Below are 20,268 nucleotides of genomic sequence, written 5' to 3' on the forward strand. Positions count from 1 at the left end.
ACCCGAAAGAACGCAAAAGGGGCTTGCCGAGCTGGGTATAGTGCAGCCTCGATTCCTAAGAGTACTTCTGCATGAGTGTGCCTTTCGAAAGGAGGGCACTATATCCCCTTGCTGATTGGAAACCTGTAGCGGCCACTAACTTGTTAGATAAACCTTTGAAAGACATCATAGTGAACCCTGCCGATCTTCTTTAGAAGCGGGTCAAGAGATTAGCTACCTCGGGCGAAAGGGTAAATCATGGCTCATGGTGAAAGTGCACAACCTCTGCAGAATATAAAATTGTTATAACAGCCGTACTCACAGTCACGAGCGGTTTGAAAAACTCACAGAATTATGGGTTCTTATTGTACTATGGGCATGTTTGCTTGTGCTATTCAGCCGGTTTTAATCCACACAAATCAGTCGTGGAACCGTGTTTTTCTCTCACAACAAATCAACCGTACAAATCCAGCCGAACATGTTTAATCATTATTGTCATATTGCCATTGTTTATGATCATGTGAAAACTGGAGCTTAAGCATAATTTAGCAACTCAGGTTCTAATGATAAAACTTGATCTACTAAAATTGCTTATCGCAGTTCAGCCGTGTTAAACCTTTTGAGCTTACATCCTCTCATATTATGCTTGTTAAGCGGTGGTTTGCTTATGCTCGCTTTACTTTTCAATTATTTTGAAAAAATCCCGGATAGATACTAGATGGTGGAGCTAATGAGTTTTCTGAGAAGTGCTAGGCGTATGGACCCCCAGTCAACCGTCCCTGTGGTGTTTGGAAGCCTCGCTTGAAGATTAGAATTTATATGATTCCGCTACTTTGATACAAGCTTTGTCTCTATGTAAGTGATAATGTTATATTGTTATTCGTTATGTAATAAAGCACTGCCTTTTGATACTATTGTAATTTGTCGTTATATGTGTGATTTGACTTCCTAGATACACATATGGTGTACATCTAATTTTGTTCTTAAAACTGGGCGTGACAGCCTCCAATGGCAAATTGCAAATAATATAGTAGTCAGATCATTTAAAGGTGTTTTAATCACCATGGCTGCGTATGATTTCAATTCAATGTGCCCATTCTGCTCATTAACATTTTCATGAGCTAGTCTATCTCTCTGAATGGTCTAGCAGTGCAAGTAATTTCATTTCCAAGTGTTCCTTTTATACCTCTGCTTTACACACGACAAAATTGCTATTGTTATCTTTGTTTGCTTAGACCAAAATTCTTCTTTTTTTTCTAAAAGAAGAAAATAGCGCATAATAATTTTCAGATAAAGGATCTAATGCATAAGACCAGGTTTATTGTCTAAATAAATGATATATCACACATTCACACTAGATTACTCAAGTGGCACTATAGTACATTGTGCCTTGAATGGCAGATTGCACACAATAGCAGTTAGGTAAGCCAAAGATGCTTCAATCACCATTGTTGTGTATGGGTTTTGTGGTGTGCATTATGCTCATTTAGATTTCCCTGGGCTAGGGAAACATGCTGTGATTGATCTAGCAGTTAAAGTAACATTGTTTCCAAGATAGTTCCTTCTATACCCTTTGCTTAAGCCAAGTTCTACATAGGGATTCAATGCATAACTAAATTCCTATACATTGTCTTCAATAGTTATATACTGGACTAGAAACCATCAGCAAAACATCTACGATCACAGACTAATGCAAAAACATGTCACCTAAAGGATGTACATTGCATTCAAAGGGTGAGCTGGGTAGCCATGATACTGCCGATACAAAGAAATACCTTTGTCATCAAACAAGCCAAACTCTATCAACAAGCACCCTTGCACCACATAGAGAAGGAAGTTCCGCCAGTAGCCCATTACAACTTTGGTATTCTTAGTTAAAGGAAAGCAGACTTGATTTATGTGCCTGAAAAAACAGGATAGAAGTTTCAGCATATTTTAATGATGTTGATACTATATGAAATGTTCATGTTGGCCATTTGCAAAGGCTAGTGATACAGATTAAACACAATTTGCCATAACAATGTCACAACTCGCGACAAACATCACTGAAGTGGAGTTGGTAGATAAACGTAATTGTACAAAGTTTGTTGTCAATAACACTACCTGTTATGACAATACAGTTGGGTATAGCATCAGTGATGCTAAATAGCATAGTTCACTATTTGAAGGCAAAAATGCAGCGGGGAATACAAGGAACTCGCACTACTGTAGTGTAGTAGGCAATATTCGGAATAACAAGTCTCGTTAACCAACACAACTGCTCAGGATAGCCACAAAATAAATGGTCATTTAGGCATATAGAACCTTAGGGGTGCAAGCGGGGCAGGCTGCGACAGCGGACGGTCCTTTTTGCGGGCTGTGTGGACACCTGCCACACAAACGCTTGCAAACCGCATGCACCCGGCGGGTCTAGCGGCAGTCTGCAAAGCCCACTTCAGCCCGCTATAGCACATTCCTATCTAATGGTGGCATACTGGCATATCGAGGCATAACTTGAGCTAGAACCAGCACATTCAAAATAAAATAAAATAAAATAAAATAACATCTGGCACAGTATTATCCATATATTGTAAGTCCATAAAAATCATTAGGCGCTGAGGATACAAAATGGGTGCATGTCTTAATCCATCGTGTAAAGATTTTAATTTCTTTTATGAACCTTAAACCATATTTACATGCTCCAGCGTAGCAAATTGTACAGTAACTCTGTAAGCAAATAGCAGTGATTCTCTTGAGGTACAGAAGAAGGGATCTATTGCAGAGATTTGACGAATAAAACCAACATGAAACTCTTCAGAGTTCAGACAATATGCTACCAGCTTCAGGAACTTAAAAAAATGACTAAAGGCAGAGATAATAAAAAAAATCTTGCATTCATAAATCAACTTTAACTAATAATGTTTGGACAGAGTCAGGATCATGCCAAGAAACAACTTATTGCGCCTCATCAGCTGCACACCTACTACACTGTACTAGATAGTATTAGTAACAAATTCTAGTATTAGTAACAAACCAGCAGGTCAATCATTGTTCGTAACAACCAGGCGCTAGGCTTCAAGTGTTCACTGCTTTTGAAAAATGCAACCACATGGGAGGCAATTTAATTTGAACCCTGCAGCACAGATCACTCTAAGAGGATATATAGAGTCTATCCAGCCTAATAAGTCCTCCAGTAAACTATCCGAAAGGAGAAAATAAAGTACATGCAGTTAGCATTAGTATACATTTTGTCCTTTTACTTCTCTTGCAAATGTTTTACGTGAATACGTGATGTTTAGAATTTGCATATTAGCACAGAAAGCAGGAAATTCACACAGAAATAAATCTAAAATTTGGAAAGAAACAGAAATGGATTAAGTGAGATGGACATAGATCAGGCATTTGTTGCTTGTAGCTTCTTCAGTCATACTCCAATGGGAATCAGCAGGATTGATACCAACTCCATGTATCCAGCATAGCAACCCAACAAAGAAAACGAATGCAGGGACCCTTCTATTATTCCCATTCAGACTTGGAAGCCGTCGATTATTTGAAACAAATTGATACTTGTCTGCTGAGTCAATGCAGTCGGCACACATGGCAACATTTATCAGGGTCTTTCATCTCTTCACAACAACTATAACAAGAAACACACTAGAGTAATAGGCCCTGGCATAGTTCAATCTAGGCTTTTGTTTTTTAATATTAAATGAAAAAAAGGCCTGGTCTGTTATGACTGCTTCTCTGATATCGTTGTGATGATTCTAGCTGCTCTGCAGTTTCTGAACAAACCTACACGATGGATCACAATCTGGATACCAGCAGCAAGGGGGGAGAGGTTACCAGGATGAGGTCACAGTCAGAGTAGTCCTTGCTGCTGCTGCTGCGCACACTTTTGGGCTTAACCTGGAAGATTGAAGCAAGCATTAATTTTGCAAGATCCACAGATCAAGGAAATCAGATAAGGAATGAGAAGATGAACACCAAAGGGGATACAGTGCATACCTGGGAGAAGTTGTGTAGAGACCTTGCCATGATGTAATTGAGCCACAGGCAACAGGAGATAGGTGTTACCACAGGGCTCAGTGACAGTGTGAGGCAGTGGTGGAGGCGACGATGCTCCTCAGAGTCGCACGCAAGCGAGCAGAGGGAGGTGAAGGACGGGCGATGGGAGTCCGAGCCTCTTTGAGGGCCTGTGCACGAATGAGCGGGCTTTGCTGATTGTCCACTTGTGTTAGCAGTACGGTCCACTTCAATCCACAACAGAAAAACAAGCTGCCCGCAGGGCTTTTTTTGCGGGGCAGCCTAAGCAGGCTTGTGGGCAGGCCCGTGCCGCTTGCATCCCTATGGAACCTCCAGAATCTTGTAATGCCTTTTTATACCAGGTTAGACTAATTAGCTAACACACTTGGAAAATTTAAAACAAATGAGACAGATAGTATAAGTGAGAATTATTGCAAACCATTGTCAATGGCTGGGTTATGATTGTGGACATTATTATTAATATCACCAAATAAATTGATGCTCTCCGTTTTCAATTCCACATTTACTCATATGCTAGGTAATCCAGATAGACTCATTAAAAATTTGAATATGATACAATTATTTCTTAAAAGAATAGTCACAAATCACAATCATCTACAAACTCTCAATAATTATGAGTTGTCTATTGTCTTCCACAAAAATGCGCAAAGACCCCTTTCTTAATGACATGCAACACCATTATATTGAATGTGTTGGCTGAAGCATTTCTGCCTTTGTTGTAATAAACATAGCAACTATACATAATCTAGTTTGGTTTTGGATTACTAACTTTCAAGCAGGAACAACACAAAATTGCAAAACAAAAAAAAAACATATTACCTTCTAACAAACTCCACAAATATGATTTTTTTCAGAGTTTGTAAAGATCCATCCATACAGCAGATAATTAAAAAGATCCTGACCAGTGCATATAGCTTGAGTTGAATCTCTTGCTCTCATGTCAACCCAATCCATTTCTTGAAATTTATTGCTGCTTCTCGCCTTTTTAGTTGTGCTTCTGTTTGCACCTTGGGAGCCTTACCTTTGTACAATGTTCTGTGGTATTTAAGCCACAATGACTTGTATTTGTATTTGTCTATAAACATCTCTCTTTTCTCCATCATCTCTGTAACTTCCATGGCTCGAAGGAAGAAACCACCTCTCACAAAGCAATACAGCAGAGAGTCTAAGAGCTCCTGATCAAATTTCATAGAACTTGAACTAGCCAGAAGTTTCATTTCACCCCACAAATCTGTCACTTCCACATATTTGCCACCAATGGCAGCATAAGCAGTTATTAAAGAATGAAAAGTTTGTGCATTTGGCACATGGCCAGAAGCTCGCATCTTGTTCAGTGCTCTGTGAGCATCATGCATCAATCTCTTCTTGCAGAAGAAATGGATAACATTATTCCATTCATGAACAGCATGATCAACCATATGACCACTCCTGACTTCCTCCACTAGCTTGGTCATCAAAGCAGCTTCATTGTCATCTGAGCCTTGCACTAATCTCTGAAATTCCTTGTGACCATCTTTCAGAACATTCAAATTCTTTAATTCTTTAAAAAGATGGAGAGCACCTGTGGTGTTACTGTGATTCACCCTAGATTGTATCAAATCCTCATAGCAGCTTGCATCAAGCTGAATGCCAGCTTGTTGAGCATCCTTCAAAAGTGCAGTTATGTCATCTTCATGTTGTCCCTCTTTGCAATAGGCTTTTAGGAGTGATGAATAAATGGATGAACCAACCCTAATTCCAGAAAATCTCATTTCATCCAGAAGATCATGTGCTTGCTCTAATAACCCAAGAGAAATGCATGCATTTATCACTTGAACAACAAAGGAGCTTTCAACAGAAACAGGAGAATCTTCTTTGCTTGCTTTCACAAGAAACGATGCCAATGCACTGATCTTATCTGCTTCCAGAAAAGCTTTAACAAGCTTGGCATACATTGTTTCAGTTGGATGGAGAATGCCATGCTCAGATTTCACCAGTCCAACCTGTTCCTGCAGCTCATCTGTTAATAGCCTGACTAATTCTCTTGCATCCAATTCAAGTCTCGCAAAGCTGTTGTCTTTGAAGAATGAAGCATAACTTAGCATTTGGCTATTAGAAGAGCATGGGTTTTCAGCATCAGTTTTCTCATAAGGAAAATAAAATTTTCTATTTTCAACAGCTTCAAGAACGGCTTTAGCTGCTTCCAATGACCGCTTTGCATTCTTACCTTTCCTAAGCATATCCAACACCATATCAACTGCATGATCCAAATGTCCAAATTTCAAATGACAGGAGAGCAGGCAATCATAAAACTGCCTGAACTCTGATTCACTAAGACCACAAGCTTCATCAACATGCCTCTTTAACTTCTGAATCTCATCTCTGCGCCCATTCCTTTCATATATGTGAGCCATAACAATCAACAAGTTGACTTCAGGCTTCACCCCTATCCTAGGCATTAGTTCAAGAAGCTGCTCTGCTTTTCTTGTAGTGCCAAACAAGAGGGATGCAGTCAAAACTATGTTGAATGTAAATGAATTGGGTTTCATTGATAGCAAAGGACGGTTACTCTTCTTCCGTGGATCAACTCTATTATTCTGGAAAAGATAACCAAGCTCCATTATGAGGTCTGCACCGAGAAATGCACCAGTGTTAGTTTGACACATATGAGCTAAAATTGCCGACCATGCTGCAACAGGTGGGTATGCTTCCATCTTTACCAACTTCCTCACAACATTTATAGCAAGATCAGGCAGAGCACAGCGTGCAAGACTGAGGGATAGGTAAATTAGGGGTTCCTTATCCAACAATTCTTGCTTCTCTTCAAATGCATGACTAACCACATTGTAGGACTGCTTAAGCCGGTGAGGATCACAGCTCTCTGCCAAGCCAGTGATGAGCTTGCTCAAAACAGACTTTCTTGGAAGTCCATCCATGTGAACATGCTTCTCATAAGCCCTCCATGCATCGTCAAATCTCTGCTGATCAATTGCATTCTCTATTTCCAATGCTAGCTGAGATGGATCATGAGCTTGGACTAGAATAGTTCCTGTCACAGTGGAAAAGCAAGCACCACAACTACCAATATTTAGCTCTGGTTTCAAGATTTTTGTACTATTATCCCTACTTTGGTTAGTCCCATGACACTTGGAGTCGACGTAGTGTGGGCTGTCACGAGCAAACAAACGTCGTGGACCAACAAGTAATGAAGATACAGCATGGCTTGAATAATATCTTGAACTTCCAACACAAAGCATTTTCCTGCAACATATAACTAGGGTCAAACAGAATGAACTCAAAACAATGAGTCAATGCTATTTTTGAATGCAGCAGGTTACACCGTTAGAATCGATGGACTTCAATAATACCCCATCTCAACTGCTAGGACAGTAAGCGAAACAAGGGGAATACAGCAGGAAATCAGAACGCTACGTAGCGAGACAAACAACTGAAACTGGGCAGATGACACAGCCAATTTAGCTAAAGGGGTACATTGCAACCAAAGTGGCTTTACAAGGGTAGCCATATATGAAAAAACTTTCCATGTTAATGTTCACATCATAATTGGTTTAGCACTCTGTAATGGGAATGTATCTTTTTGGGCCAGTTTGGCTCCTGCTGCACGTCGCTGTGCCGCAAGTCTGACCGCGCCACAAGTGTGGCGAAAAAAACAAAACCACACATTTGGCAAGAATCAGCATAGGAATACACAGTGAAGGGCGCAATGTAGGACTTTCAGCACACACGAGATGTGGCATGCCACAGTTTGGTCATGGCGTGCTGCGGCCATGAGCCAAACAGGTCCTTTGGGTGAAACTAAACTGCTGCTACACCTCGGGTAGACTGATAATGCCCCTGAAGAAGAAAAGCCTAAATGAAACAAGGACGGGTAGGACAGTTCATCTTCTTCATGCTGCACTTTTAGGCCTTGTTTGTTGTAGCTGCAGATTGTAAAAATTAGCTTCTACATTGCTGATAGTTAAAAGCTAGCTTGTAATAAGTTGGACTGTAACTTGTAAGAGGGTTTGATTGCTGTTTTGTTGTGCAACTGTCTATAATAACCCCAGCTGTTCTGAGTTTATATTAGTTGGAATCCTAGGCCAGGATAGTAACGCGAAGAGAGGCAGAGGAAGACCGAAGTTGACTTGGGTAGAGGCAATAAAAGGAGACTTGAAAGGATGGAATATACCCAAAGACTTAGCCTTAGATAGGAGTGCTTGGAAGACAACTATTCACGTGCCTGAACCTTGATTGCTTCTGCTGGGTTTCAACTCTAGCCTACCCCAACTTGTTTGGGACTTAAAGGCTTTGTTGTTGTTGTTGTTGTTGTTGTTGTATCCTTTTGTATCATTGTTTTCCATATTTTCTCAGACTCCCACATGTTTGAATTACGATTTTTTTTTCCAATTGAAATATCAAATGGTATGCCATTCCCACAATAGTACCTTTGTCCTTACAAATGGCCTCTCATGAAAACTACTGTCTCAAAGGCATAGCAAAAAAAGCTCATATTGTTTGAGCACATCCTGTTGACTACATGCAATCTTAAATATAATCTCATCCCCATATCCCACTACTTTCACTTGAACTCATCTACAAACAAATTTACAAAAAGTTACAGGTAAAAGTAGATAATAGCTTGTTTTATGAAACAACTATTTGTTGGAGGTAACACAGACTTGATCAGCCTGAAAAACCACACACCCCAGGCCATCTCCTTGATTATATATAGAGATAGACATTGCATTGATTACAAACAGCTCACTAGAGCATAGCTAATCAGATAGGTGCCTTGGCAGCCGTACACACCTCTTGGGCTGCCCAAGGTCTTTAATGACTGTAATTAACTAGCATAGTTATCTAGGAAGTGCTTAGGAAGCCGGGCTTATTAACTACATTTCTCCCCCTAAGACCTGCTTCAACTAATCTTGATCTCCTTGATCCCAATCCTGCTCCTCATCTCTTCCAGCTTGGTTTTGCCCAAGGCTTTAGTCAGTATATCAGCGAGCTGATCTGCAGTGGGAATGAACTCTGTCTTGATGCTACCTTCTTCCACACAATCTCTGATGAAATGATGCTTGATTCTAATATGCTTGCTCCTGTCATGGAAAACAGGATTCTTTGCCAAAGCCAGAGCAGACTTATTGTCTACTCTGAGTTCCACCACCTCAACTTTTCTTCCCAACAAATCTGCAAACAGTCTTGACAACCACAAAGCTTGGGTTGCAGCTGTTGTCATCGCCACATATTCAGCCTCACAGCTAGACAGAGCAACAACTCTCTGTTTGACAGACTGCCAGCTGACCAGGCTGGTTCCAAGGAAGAACAAACATCCAGTTGTGCTTTTGCTTGAATCAACATCTCCAGCCAAATCTGAATCACTGTAACCCACAAACCTTGCTTTGCCTGTTGTTCTGGTGTAGCAGAGCCCATGATCTAGAGTACCAGCCAGGTATCTCAAGATCCTCTTCACATCCTGAAGATGTTCAGTTGTTGGCTTCTCCAGAAATCTGCTAACATACCCTACAGCGAAAGCCAAATATGGTCTTGTGTGCACTAGGTATCTCAAGCTGCCAACCAGTCTTCTGTACTGAGTTGGATTTACTTCCTTTGCTGTGCTTTCCTTGCTCAATTTCAACCTTTCTTCTATGGGTGTGGTGGCTGGATTACAACATGCCATACCACCAAGCTCAAGTATCTTCTTAGCATAATGGGTTTGCTTCAGAGTGATGCTCCCCTCTGATTGTCTCACCTCAACTCCCAGATAGAAAGACAGAAGACCCAAATCACTCATTTCAAAGGTTTGCTTCATCTTTGCCTTGAAAGCTTCAATCTTCTGCTGATTGACTCCTGTGATGATCAAATCATCAACATAGACTCCAATTACCAGTAGGGAGTCACCTGATCCCTTCCTGTACATAGCAGCTTCATACACATTCTGCTCAAAACCCATCTGCTTGAGAGTCAAGTCAAGCTTGGCATTCCATGCCCGAGGAGCCTGTCTTAGGCCATACAGAGCCTTGTGCAGCCAGTACACTTTCTTCTCCTCTCCTGGTACTACAAAACCTGAAGGCTGTGTAACATAAACCTCCTCCTGGAGTTCTCCATTCAAAAATGCAGACTTCACATCCATGTGATGTACTGCCCATCCCTCTTGTGCTGCTAGGGCAAGCAAAACACGCACTGATTCCATCCTTGCAACCGGTGCAAAAGCATCTTCATAATCAACTCCTTCCTGCTGCACAAAACCACGGGCCACAAGTCTTGCCTTGTGCCTAATTACAGCTCCATGTTCATCCTTCTTCAGCTTAAACACCCATTTCAGTGAAATTGGACGGTGACCAGGACGGGGAGAAACAAGTTCCCAAGTCCCATTCCGCTCTACTGATCTCAGCTCCTCCTTCATCGCTGCTTGCCAATCTGGATCATCTTTGGCTTCTTCATAGCTTGTAGGCTCACCAGAATGGGTGAGATTCAGTTCTGCAAACAGCCGCTGCGCCGGCGGAGGGGTTGGCTGATCACCAATAATGTCATGAATCTTCCGATAGCGGAGTTCTTCATCGTCGTGGCAGGCATCCACCCTTTCATCATCATCCTCCAGGGGGGTCACATGCTCAACCTGAGGACTTGCTAGAGCTGGTGTAGGTGTTCTGGGCGACGCAGGCGCCTCTGCCTCCGCTGCGGGCTCCTCTGCTTCCGCTGCAGGCTCTCCTGCATTCACCGGAGAGAAACCAGGCGATGCAGGATGTGGCGGAGGAGATAGTGAAGGCGACGCTGAACTTCCTGTTTCAGGGAGTTCCTCCGCCCATGGGAATTCAACAGTAAACTCACTGCTCGCTGCTTCTGGTGTGCCTGCTGCCGGTGATGCCCAGTCCCAGCCGCGGCCTTCGTCGAACACCACATCGCGGCTGACACGCACGCGCTGGGACACTGGATCATAGATACGGTATGCCTTGGCCCCTTCCGCATAGCCGATAAACACGCCAGCCTCGCCGCGGTCATCGAGCTTGCGAAGCTGAGTAAGCCGCCGGGTATAAGCCACACAGCCAAAGACCTTGAGGTGGCCGACTGTTGGTGCCCGGCCGTGCCACGCCTCATAAGGAGTGGCATTCTTCAGCGCCTTCGTCGGGGATCGATTCAGAATGTGCACAGCCGTCATCACAGCCTCCCCCCAAAACCGAGAGGGCATCTGGCGTTGCTTGAGCAAAGCTCGTGCCATGGCCACCACTGTTTGGTTCCTGCGCTCAACAACACCGTTCTGTTGCGGTGAATAAGGGGCACTGAAATGCCGTTTAATACCTTCATCAGCGCAGTATGCAGTAAACTCCGCGACAGTGAATTCGCCGCCATTGTCGGTGCACAGGACCTTCAACTTGCGCCCGCTTTCCACCTCTGCTGCCACCTTGACCTTCTTAATTGCTTCTGCTGCTGCGTCCTTGGATGGCAGCAACACAGCCCACATAAAGCGGGTGGCGTCATCGACGAGCAGCAAGATATAACGGTTGCCCGCCGGTGTCGCTGGCGTGACCGGACCGCACAGGTCACCGTGCACCAGCTCAAGCTGACTCTGGGCACGGTATGCTGCTGCAGCCGGAAAAGAACGCCGCCTCTGCTTGGTGGTAACGCAGGTGTCACACACCTGCTCAACATGGTCAACCACCGGCATCCCGCGCGCCATCTCCTCCTTGCTGAGTCGCCGGAGTGCGTCGAAGTGCAGATGGCCGAAACGCTCGTGCCACTGCCACGCCTCTTCATCCTTGCGTGCCGCGAGACAGAGAGGTTGTGCAGCCTCAAGATGCAGAATATACAACCTATTCTTCCCTCTGTGTACCTTGGCGAGCAGACGGCGGCTCTTGTCCCAAATGCGAAGCACGCCATCGTCAATCACAACCTTGGATCCTCCTTCATCAAGCTGTCCCAGACTTAGGATAGAGTTCTTCAGCGCCGGAATGAAGTAGACGCCATGAAGAACCCTCTGCTCACCGGTCTTGGCTTGGAAAACAATAGACCCGACGCCCTTGATTTCTACCTTCGACGCGTCCCCGAACCGGACCGTTCCTCGAACGCCAGTGTTCAGATCAGCAAAGAACTCTTGGCGCCCGGTCATGTGATGCGTCGCGCCGGAGTCCAGGTACCAGCCGCTGTCCACCTCTTCTTCGTCCACGCCGAGATAGGCGCGAGCACGTGGCTCGGAGAACTCGACGTGCTGCGCCGTGTAGCTGTGCGCCAGCGTGCTCTGTTCCAAGCTAATGAAGCCATGTGCCAGAAACAGAGCGCCATCTTCATCGCACTCGGCGTACTGGGCGCGCGCCTCATGCCTTCCTTGGTTCCCGCCACGCTGCCCAGCCTGATTTCCGCCGCCACGACCTCCACCACGATTGCCACCACCGCGGCCAGCACGGTTTCCACCTCCACCGCCGCGCTCTGCATCTTCACAGCGCGGCTGGGGACACTCACGTGCCCAGTGGCCCTCCTGGTTGCAGTTGAGGCAGGTGTTGGGGCCGACGCGGCCAGCAACATTGCCATCTCCTCGTCCGCCACCACGTCCACCGCCTCTGCCTCGTCCTCGTCCACCACCGCGGCTACGTCCACCGCCACCGCGCTGGTTCCTGAATCCAGAACCACCGGCATCATCTCCCTTCTTCTCCTTCCTCCAGCGCACTCTCCACTGCTCCTCGGTGTACAGCAGCTTGCCGTTGATGGCCACCGGCTCGGTCAGCGCTTGTTCCTCGCGATTATCCACCGCCTTGAGCCTTCCAGTCATCTCCTCAAGAGTGAGCGCCTCAAAGTCGAGGAACTGCTCAATGGCGACAACAATCTGCGTGTACTTGGCTGGCACCGTGCGCAGAAACTTCTCCACCACACGCTCCTCAGTGATGTCCTTGTCACCATGAATGACAAGCTGCTGGTGCAGAGTTGACAGACGCAGGGCGAAATCCTCCACTTGCTCGCCGGGGTTGACGCCGATGTTCTCCCAATCGCGGCGTAGGCGCTGCAGCGTTGCTCGACGGACCCGGTCCACGCCGATGCGAGTCGCAGCGATGGCGTCCCATGCCTCCTTCGCCGTAGCCTTGTCGAGGAGTGGGATGCCCATCTCCTTGGGCACGGCCCCGACAATCACCTCCAGTGCACGCCTGTCATCGCGAAACTGGACAGGGCCGCCCTCGATGGCGTCCCAGAGATCGCGCGCCTGCATCCTCAGCTTCATGGTCTGACTCCACTCGTAGTAGTTCGACTTGTCCAGCATCGGCCACGATGTGCTGCTACCGGAGTCGCGGTACACCACTCTGCCGTGCGGTGATTCGTAGCGACCTCCGCCGCGGCCGCGCCTCCGGTCCCGCAGTGGTGACTGTGAGCGCCTCCTGTCTCGCGACGGAGTCCGCAGCCCCCGATTCCTGCTCTCCGCCTCCTCTTCCTCCTCCTCTGCATCCTCTTCTTCTCCCTTCTCAGCAGCAATTTCGGCCCGCAGCTCCTGCGCCGTCCTTGCTGCCGCCTCTGCAGCAGCCGCCGCCTGCTTTGCTGCCTGGACTGCCAGCGCTGCTGCTCCTCTGCAGCCTTCAAGCGCGCGGCACGGCCGGAGGAGTCGCCCAGCTCTCCATCGCCGGTTCCCTTGGCCTTGAGCCTGGCAGCGCGCTCAGCAGAGGTCGACATGGGGTGGAGAAGGTGAGGAGTTGGCCTCGTGGCTCTCTGGTGTCTAACCTAGCTCTGATACCAAATGTTGGAGGTAACACAGACTTGATCAGCCTGAAAAACCACACACCCCAGGTCGTCTCCTTGATTATATATAGAGATAGACATTGCATTGATTACAAACAGCTCACTAGAGCATAGCTAATCAGATAGGTGCCTTGGCAGCCGTACACACCTCTTGGGCTGCCCAAGGTCTTTAATGACTGTAATTAACTAGCATAGTTATCTAGGAAGTGCTTAGGAAGCATGGCTTATTAACTACACTATTATCAATGACGGTTGCAGGGTATTACAACAAAGTCTGATCTGACTCTTGAGCATAATTTTAAAGCATGGTTTTTGAGGCGTTGCGGCGTCCTGTGGCGCTGGGGGTACGCCTGGACGCCTAGACACCTTCTAGGTGACGCCTAGGCGATGTGGCGTAACTAAAACCCTGTGGCATCCTGCGGCGCCTGGGGACGCCTCAACGCCTAGGCGACGTCAAAAACCATGTTTTGAAGACACTGAATCTTCTCTTATATCTTCGAAATGTTTGAACATGATTTTCAAATAGCTTTCTGATACTACTGCTTGTGCTGTGACAGTTGAGACACAGTCAGCTGCGGTGTCCCAGGGAAATATGATTTGCAATAAGAAAAAGGACAAAAGCAAGGTTCAGTATTGATAGTTAGGGATCTATTTCTTTTTCTTTTGTTCGGTTAACAATCATAGCAGGTTAAGAATTGCCAATTTAGCTGATGGGCAGAACATAAAATTGGAATGGGTGCTGCTCCTGATTGATCTTAACCAATGGTGCATCCAGAAGCGGACCGGGAAAGGGGGGGGGGGGGGGGGGGGGGGGGGGGGGGCGTGGCTAATTCGAGCTTTTCTCAAAAGCAAAAGTGAGCACTTGGGGTCATGCGTACATGGCCGGTGCCTAACTCCATTTTGGCTATAAGCGCAGCAGCAACTATGACTTTTTGATGTAGGATTCCTGCTGGTTTTCTTTCACATTTTTCAGAGAACAAAAGTATTGAGCTGAACTAGGTAGTCCGTGCATTGTAACTAGTAGCGGTGGATAGTATTGGTACCTATTGGTCAGCAATTCCTTCGTCTAAACATATGAATTGTTTGTCAAAGTATATGTCAGAAACCATATCATCAATATACAAACGGCCACTTCTTTGTTACTGGGGATTGGGGCATTACCTTGAACGCGTCCTCATCGTCTCCAATATATATCGGGAAGACATTATTAATGTCAGCAAAACCTTGAGGAAACCATGGCAGGCAAATTATTTAGCACCTCATCAGCAGTGAGCAATTTCATGGCTCCAAAACCCAAATCCAAAAGGCAGGATTTGAAAGAGAAAAGATATGCACTCACCGAGAGACTCAAGCAAGAACTGAATGGCGTTGCCCTTGTCCCACTTGATGGAAGGCCAGATCTCCAAGAGTCGTCGGAGGAGGAGGGCGGCCGGGCGGGACCGCGGGGGCGACCTGGCCCTGGCGCCTGGCGGCCTGGGCACCAGCTGGCCGTGGCCGGCAGTAGGCGGGGCGGCGGGCGGCGGGCAGGACTGCAGGAGGCAGCGTGCCGGCTTGGGGAGGAAAGGAGAAGGGGCAGGCAGCGCCGGACGCCGGAAGCGGACGTGGCGACCGGGCGAGCGGGACTGCAGGACTGGCGCGGAAGCGGACGCGGAGTCGGGAGGGGGTGCGGCTGCCGGCTGGTGCGTTGTGGGCTGGTGGCTAGGTCTGGGAAGGGGTTACGAGTTGGGCTGTGGAGGGGAGTGTTGGGCTGGGTCTGAAGACCTCCTCCTAAATCTTTTGGCCCACGACCGGGGCTCCAGCCCTCCGCGCACACCACCACCACCCAGATCCACCCCTGACCTTATACATACAAACCTAATAATTGACTAGTACTATCAATTTTCAGAACCTAGTAATGGAATTGATTCTGCTCCTAAAAGACCAATGTCACTTAAAATGAAATCCATGAGGCAAATGAGAAAGAAACGTACATGGTTAGCCGGGATGTAGCTCGGGCGAGGCACTCCACGCGCTTCGAGTGGGGCGGAGAGGTTCCTCCAGAGCAGTGGGATGGCGCGGGCAAGAGCTTTGGGAGGCGCGCGTCGTCAGCATAGGACCTTGTCGCCCATCTGATTGGAAGAATGCGGGAGGGGAGGGGGGTGTCGGCAGGACGAGGCGCCGAGAGGAGGGCGAAGCGGCGTGGACTGACGGAGAGGGGTCGGTCGTCGGTCCGTGCGATGTTGGAAGCACAATTTGTACTAGCCCCCCAATTGGCGGCTTGGGGAATGTAGCTAGCACATGTCTGTTTGTTCAAAAGCCCCCTAAACCTTTTCAAGTCCAGGGTTGGCCAAAACTTGAGGACCACAGTCCCTAAAAAAAGTACTATCGGGCTTTCTCACTCGGCCAACCATTTTATTTTCTTAGGGACTAGAAAAATACACGTGCATTAGAGCATGTCTAGTAATTTCCAAAAAAAAAAATTAACTAAAACTTGATTTTAGGAGTCCAACAGTCCCTAAAATGAACTCTCAATCATTCTACGCTGATCCGTACTGCAAAACAAATGAGAAAACCACATGAAAAGATACGTGAGTCCACACGATCCTGTATCAAAATGACTAGTGCACGGACGTCCGACGTGAGGACGCGTCCAGACCCGTGCCCATGCCGCATGCCCCGCCTTTTCCAAAAGAAAAAAGCCTGCCCCACCTATCCTGCATGCAAATGCTACCCGTTTCGTGCCTACTAATGCATGCCTCATGCCTGCTGATGCACATGCAGGTGGGGACCCCATCTGCATGCGCTCGGTTCCTACGCCTGCTAATGTTGCAACATGAAAGCACTTCTGTAACATACATCTGAAACAGGTAAAACATTTATAAACATACTTTACAACATATGTGTATAGCAACTATAACATCTAGATAAACACATTTGCAACATACGTCTGAAACAGATGAAATATTTTGAATAAATGTTTGCAACATATGTATAAAACATATGCAACATTAGAACATATGCAACGTCCAGATGAAACACTCGCAGCATAGGTCTGAAATAAGTGAAACATTTGGAACATACACTTGCAACATACATATATAGCCACTGCAACATATGCAATATCCAGATAAAACACCTGCAACTTACGTTTAAAAAAGATAAAATATCTGAACATACACTTTGCAACATACGTGTATACCCATTGCAACATCTGCAACACCAGATCTACTTTGCAACATTCAGATAAAACATATGCAACATACATCTGAAACACATGAAACATACGGTTGCAACATGTGCTCATCTACTTGTTGCCCTCCATTGGAGGCTAGTTGATGCGGCACGGAGGGCGCAGCGCGAGGCGCAAGGCACGAGTGGGGGCGTGAAGCGCGAACAGCGTGAGACACGGGCGGGGTGCGCGGCACGAGGCGTGAGGGGTGAGGTGCACATGGCGTGAGGCGGGTCTGGTGCGACCGTGCGAGGCCTGAGGCCAGTGCAGGGGTGCACGGCGCGAGGCGGGGAGGCGCAGGGTGCGGGAAGCACGTGGCCCGAGGTGGGTCCATGTGACCATGCGAGGCACTAGTTTTTTTTTTTTTTTTTTTTGAAGAAAGTGCGAGTCGCGAGGTGCAGGCCGCGTTACCTATCCTCTATCTATGTTGGTGCGGACTTCTCCTCTCGTTGTTGTTTTTTCATGGAGCGCAAGTGTTTGCCGGTGCTGTCGACGGCCCTAGCTAGCTATTCCGACGATCCGTGGGTATTCTCACTGAGGCCGAGACGCAGTGGGCCGTGCCAACTGGCTAAGAAGGGTCCGATTCAGGGATGCCTCGTCTACTTGGTGCACATGGCTGATAGGATACATACTGCATTGCATTCTGACCAAGTCCAGTTTGACTGTAACAGAATAGCTAATGGGATATTTTAGGTTACTTTTTTTTTTGTAATGGCAGTGATGACTGCTCCCTCCATCCCTATTTAAGTGTCCCCGTGGGATTCAACCAGTTAAACTTTGTCAACTCTGACTCAGTTTATAGAAAATATAGGACTTGCTAATTCAGATGCCTAAACTTTAGTTTTCTTTTAGGCGATGGTTATTGCATATGTTTTATTCTGAAATTGCAGATTTCGTTCAATACAATTCCTGTAGGCGCAATCTGCAATTTTCGGTACTGAGAATAAACAATCCATTAGATAAAACTATAAATTCGACAAAATCTGATTTGTGTTGGCACAGAGACAATTTACAATTATTTCTTAATCAGACAAGGACAAAAAATTAATATGTTACGACACAAAGACAAATAATAAATCATAAAAGTAACAATTTACTTGTACTAGTTGGTGGTACAAGAGTATTGCCTGAAATTATCTTAAAATTCAGGCACCGGAAATATATGAGAAGTAAGTAAATATTGGCAATATTTGTACTTCTAAATAAATTTATTATGAAAATAGATTCAACAATATATCTAATGATATACTAACTATGTACTATAAATATTAATGTTTTCTTTTATATATTTAGTCAAAGTTAAATATGTTTGATTTCTTGAGAAGTGAGAACGACAGATAAAAAGGGATGGATGGAGTAATTTTTATTCTTTCTGGTTAACATATCAATTTGTAGGCCTTGAGAGCAGGTTTTTTGCCCAAGTATATGTATTGTATTTTTTTTGTCATATAATAACTATAGTACGTACGTACGTGTTGGATATAATAACGATAGTACGTACGTACGTATGTGTTGGATAATTTATGTTTTTCTAGATCCTATTACCATGTCAATCTGTAGGCTTGAGAGTGAATCAATAATAAGGAGGCTTCGTTTGTTAATTACGCAACGATACACCGCCTTGATCGGACCGGGGAGGCGACCGGTGGCAGTCCTAATAAGTGATCAACAGCTAATGCAGTGACAGGAGCACGTACGTTTTTTTTTTTTTTTTGACACCTGAAGTCTGAGATAACTTAAGAGTAACCTATCTAGCAGTAGTACTAGCACCAGGAACGCAGAACGAATGAAGCGCAGCTGCAGCATGTAGGATCGATCGGGGTCTTCTCCTCCGGCGCCCGGCGGGAGGCGTACACGTCTTGGATCTTCTGATGAAATTAAAATAAAATGCCACCACACCTTGGTTGGTTTCTTCAGCTGGATTCTTCTTCTTCTTCGTGGAAGAGCAGCATCTCGCGGTAGCGGCACTCGTGGCTGCAGAAGGCCATCTCCCCCCTGCAAGAATCCGCTTCACCAGTTTCAAGTTCAACAAGGACGGAATTGGAAGCACAAGATAATTAAAGCACTCACCTATACATGAAGATGTCGTTACCCTGTCCCAGGTCCTTGCTGCAGCCATGGCACCACCTCAGGAACTCGTCCTCCACGACGACGACGCGCTCGTCGAATATGTGCGTCGTCCTCGGGTTGGGCCCGCGCGCGATGACGCGGGTGTAGTCCTCCGACGCTTCCATCGTCTCCCTCGGCGACAACACGCACCGGCACCGGCTCCGGCTGCTGCTGCTTTCGGGGGAGCCCACCAGCGCGGACGACGAAGCGGAGCTCTGGTACGGCCGGATCCTCTGGCCTGTCGTCAGTACCGTCGCCGCCGGTGGGAGGGCGTCAGCTTCGCCGTTCAGGGCGCCGGCGAGGCCGACCCCGACGGGCCTCGCCTCCCAGGGGTGCTGGTGGCTCTGCTGGCTCCGGCTCCGGCTCTTGCACCCACGACGATCGTCTCCGGATGATGATGTCGTCGCCGCCCCGCTACGGGAGAACGGGACGGCCGTGCTCGCCGCAGGTGTGGGGCTGCCGGTCGGTGCCTGCAGCGTGGAGGTGGGGCTCACCATCACGACGACGGCCCCCGCTAGCTCCGGCGGCGGCGAGAACATTAACGCCTCCTCTCCGGAGACGACGCCACTCCCTGCAGCCAGGAACAGCTTCGGAGGCACCTTGGGAGGCGGCGGCAAATCAAACGCGGCCTCGCGCTGCCGCTGCTCCGAGACTCCGCCGCCACCTGGCCCAGCCATCCTCCCCGACATCTTCGTTAGTTCCCGCTTTCGGCGATAGTTACACCGTGATCACTGCGTGCTAGCTGCAAAAATGCCATGGAGACGCGGTCAGGATCATGCATGCTGTAAATAAAACTAATATATAGGTTGCATGGACACTGGTTTTTGCTTTGCTTACCAGCTAGTACTTATAACTGATTCAAGAAGAGAGCATGCAGAGTAACAGAGCAGAGCGGGCAGCCATAGAACGAAGAAATCAAGCAATGGGGGCAAGGCTGATGATGCCTGCCTCTGCCTCTGCCTCTGCCTCTGCCTCTGCCTGTTAAATACATGCATGCAGCTGACCCTTTTCAGTTTTCACATGCAGAGGGCGAGGGCGAGGGCGAGGGCGAGCGAGAGGAGGAGATGAGGAGCCCATGGCATGGCCATCCGATTGCATGCACTGCTGCAGTAGGACCACGACTTGCATTGAGCAGATGCAATTGCAATGAAACAAATTAAAATTAAAAGAGAGAAGAGACGAATTGTAGACGATAGACACTTATGGGCCCTGACATAAAGGCGATGGCCCACCTGGCGACTCCGTTAACTCGC

At 46.9% G+C, this 20,268-nt stretch overlaps 2 protein-coding genes across 6 annotated transcripts; both read right to left on the reverse strand.

Moving 5' to 3' along the window:
* Positions 1-1,343: 1,343 nt before the first annotated feature.
* On the reverse strand, positions 1,344-15,766 carry LOC136525808 (pentatricopeptide repeat-containing protein At1g03100, mitochondrial). Of its 5 annotated transcripts, none has more exons than XM_066518677.1 (6): positions 15,038-15,341; positions 14,860-14,921; positions 4,822-7,242; positions 3,964-4,330; positions 3,802-3,864; positions 1,344-1,882 (listed from the first exon to the last, which is right to left on the reverse strand). In XM_066518677.1, exons 2-3 carry the CDS (start codon positions 14,901-14,903, stop codon positions 4,938-4,940), a joined length of 2,349 nt encoding a protein of 782 aa, XP_066374774.1. In that variant the 5' UTR covers positions 14,904-14,921; positions 15,038-15,341; the 3' UTR covers positions 1,344-1,882; positions 3,802-3,864; positions 3,964-4,330; positions 4,822-4,937. The 5 variants fall into 5 exon arrangements, with proteins under 5 accessions (XP_066374774.1, XP_066374777.1, XP_066374781.1 ...); XM_066518680.1 differs by lacking the exon at positions 1,344-1,882 and adding an exon at positions 2,458-3,091; XM_066518684.1 differs by lacking the exon at positions 1,344-1,882 and adding an exon at positions 3,195-3,532.
* A 2,648-nt stretch (positions 15,767-18,414) lies between these two features.
* LOC136539073 (FCS-Like Zinc finger 8-like) lies at positions 18,415-20,007 on the reverse strand. Its single transcript, XM_066531007.1, has 3 exons — positions 19,853-20,007; positions 18,977-19,757; positions 18,415-18,901 (listed from the first exon to the last, which is right to left on the reverse strand). The coding sequence occupies exons 2-3, from the start codon at positions 19,702-19,704 to the stop codon at positions 18,820-18,822; spliced, it is 810 nt and encodes a 269-aa protein (XP_066387104.1). The 5' UTR covers positions 19,705-19,757; positions 19,853-20,007; the 3' UTR covers positions 18,415-18,819.
* Between the last annotated feature and the right edge of the window lie 261 nt (positions 20,008-20,268).

Source organism: Miscanthus floridulus, chromosome 2 (genome assembly GCF_019320115.1).
Source record: "Miscanthus floridulus cultivar M001 chromosome 2, ASM1932011v1, whole genome shotgun sequence".
NCBI lineage: Eukaryota > Viridiplantae > Streptophyta > Magnoliopsida > Poales > Poaceae > Miscanthus > Miscanthus floridulus.

Coding starts and splice junctions, on each gene's coding strand:
- LOC136525808 (XM_066518677.1), bottom strand. CDS start 14,903: ATGTCTTCCCGATATATATTGGAGACGATGAGGACGCGTTCAAG. Junction 7,243..14,859: donor ACGATGAGGACGCGTTCAAG/GTAATGCCCCAA, acceptor TATATGTTGCAG/GAAAATGCTTTGTGTTGGAA.
- LOC136539073 (XM_066531007.1), bottom strand. CDS start 19,704: ATGTCGGGGAGGATGGCTGGGCCAGGTGGCGGCGGAGTCTCGGAGCAG. Junction 18,902..18,976: donor AACGACATCTTCATGTATAG/GTGAGTGCTTTA, acceptor GGATTCTTGCAG/GGGGGAGATGGCCTTCTGCA.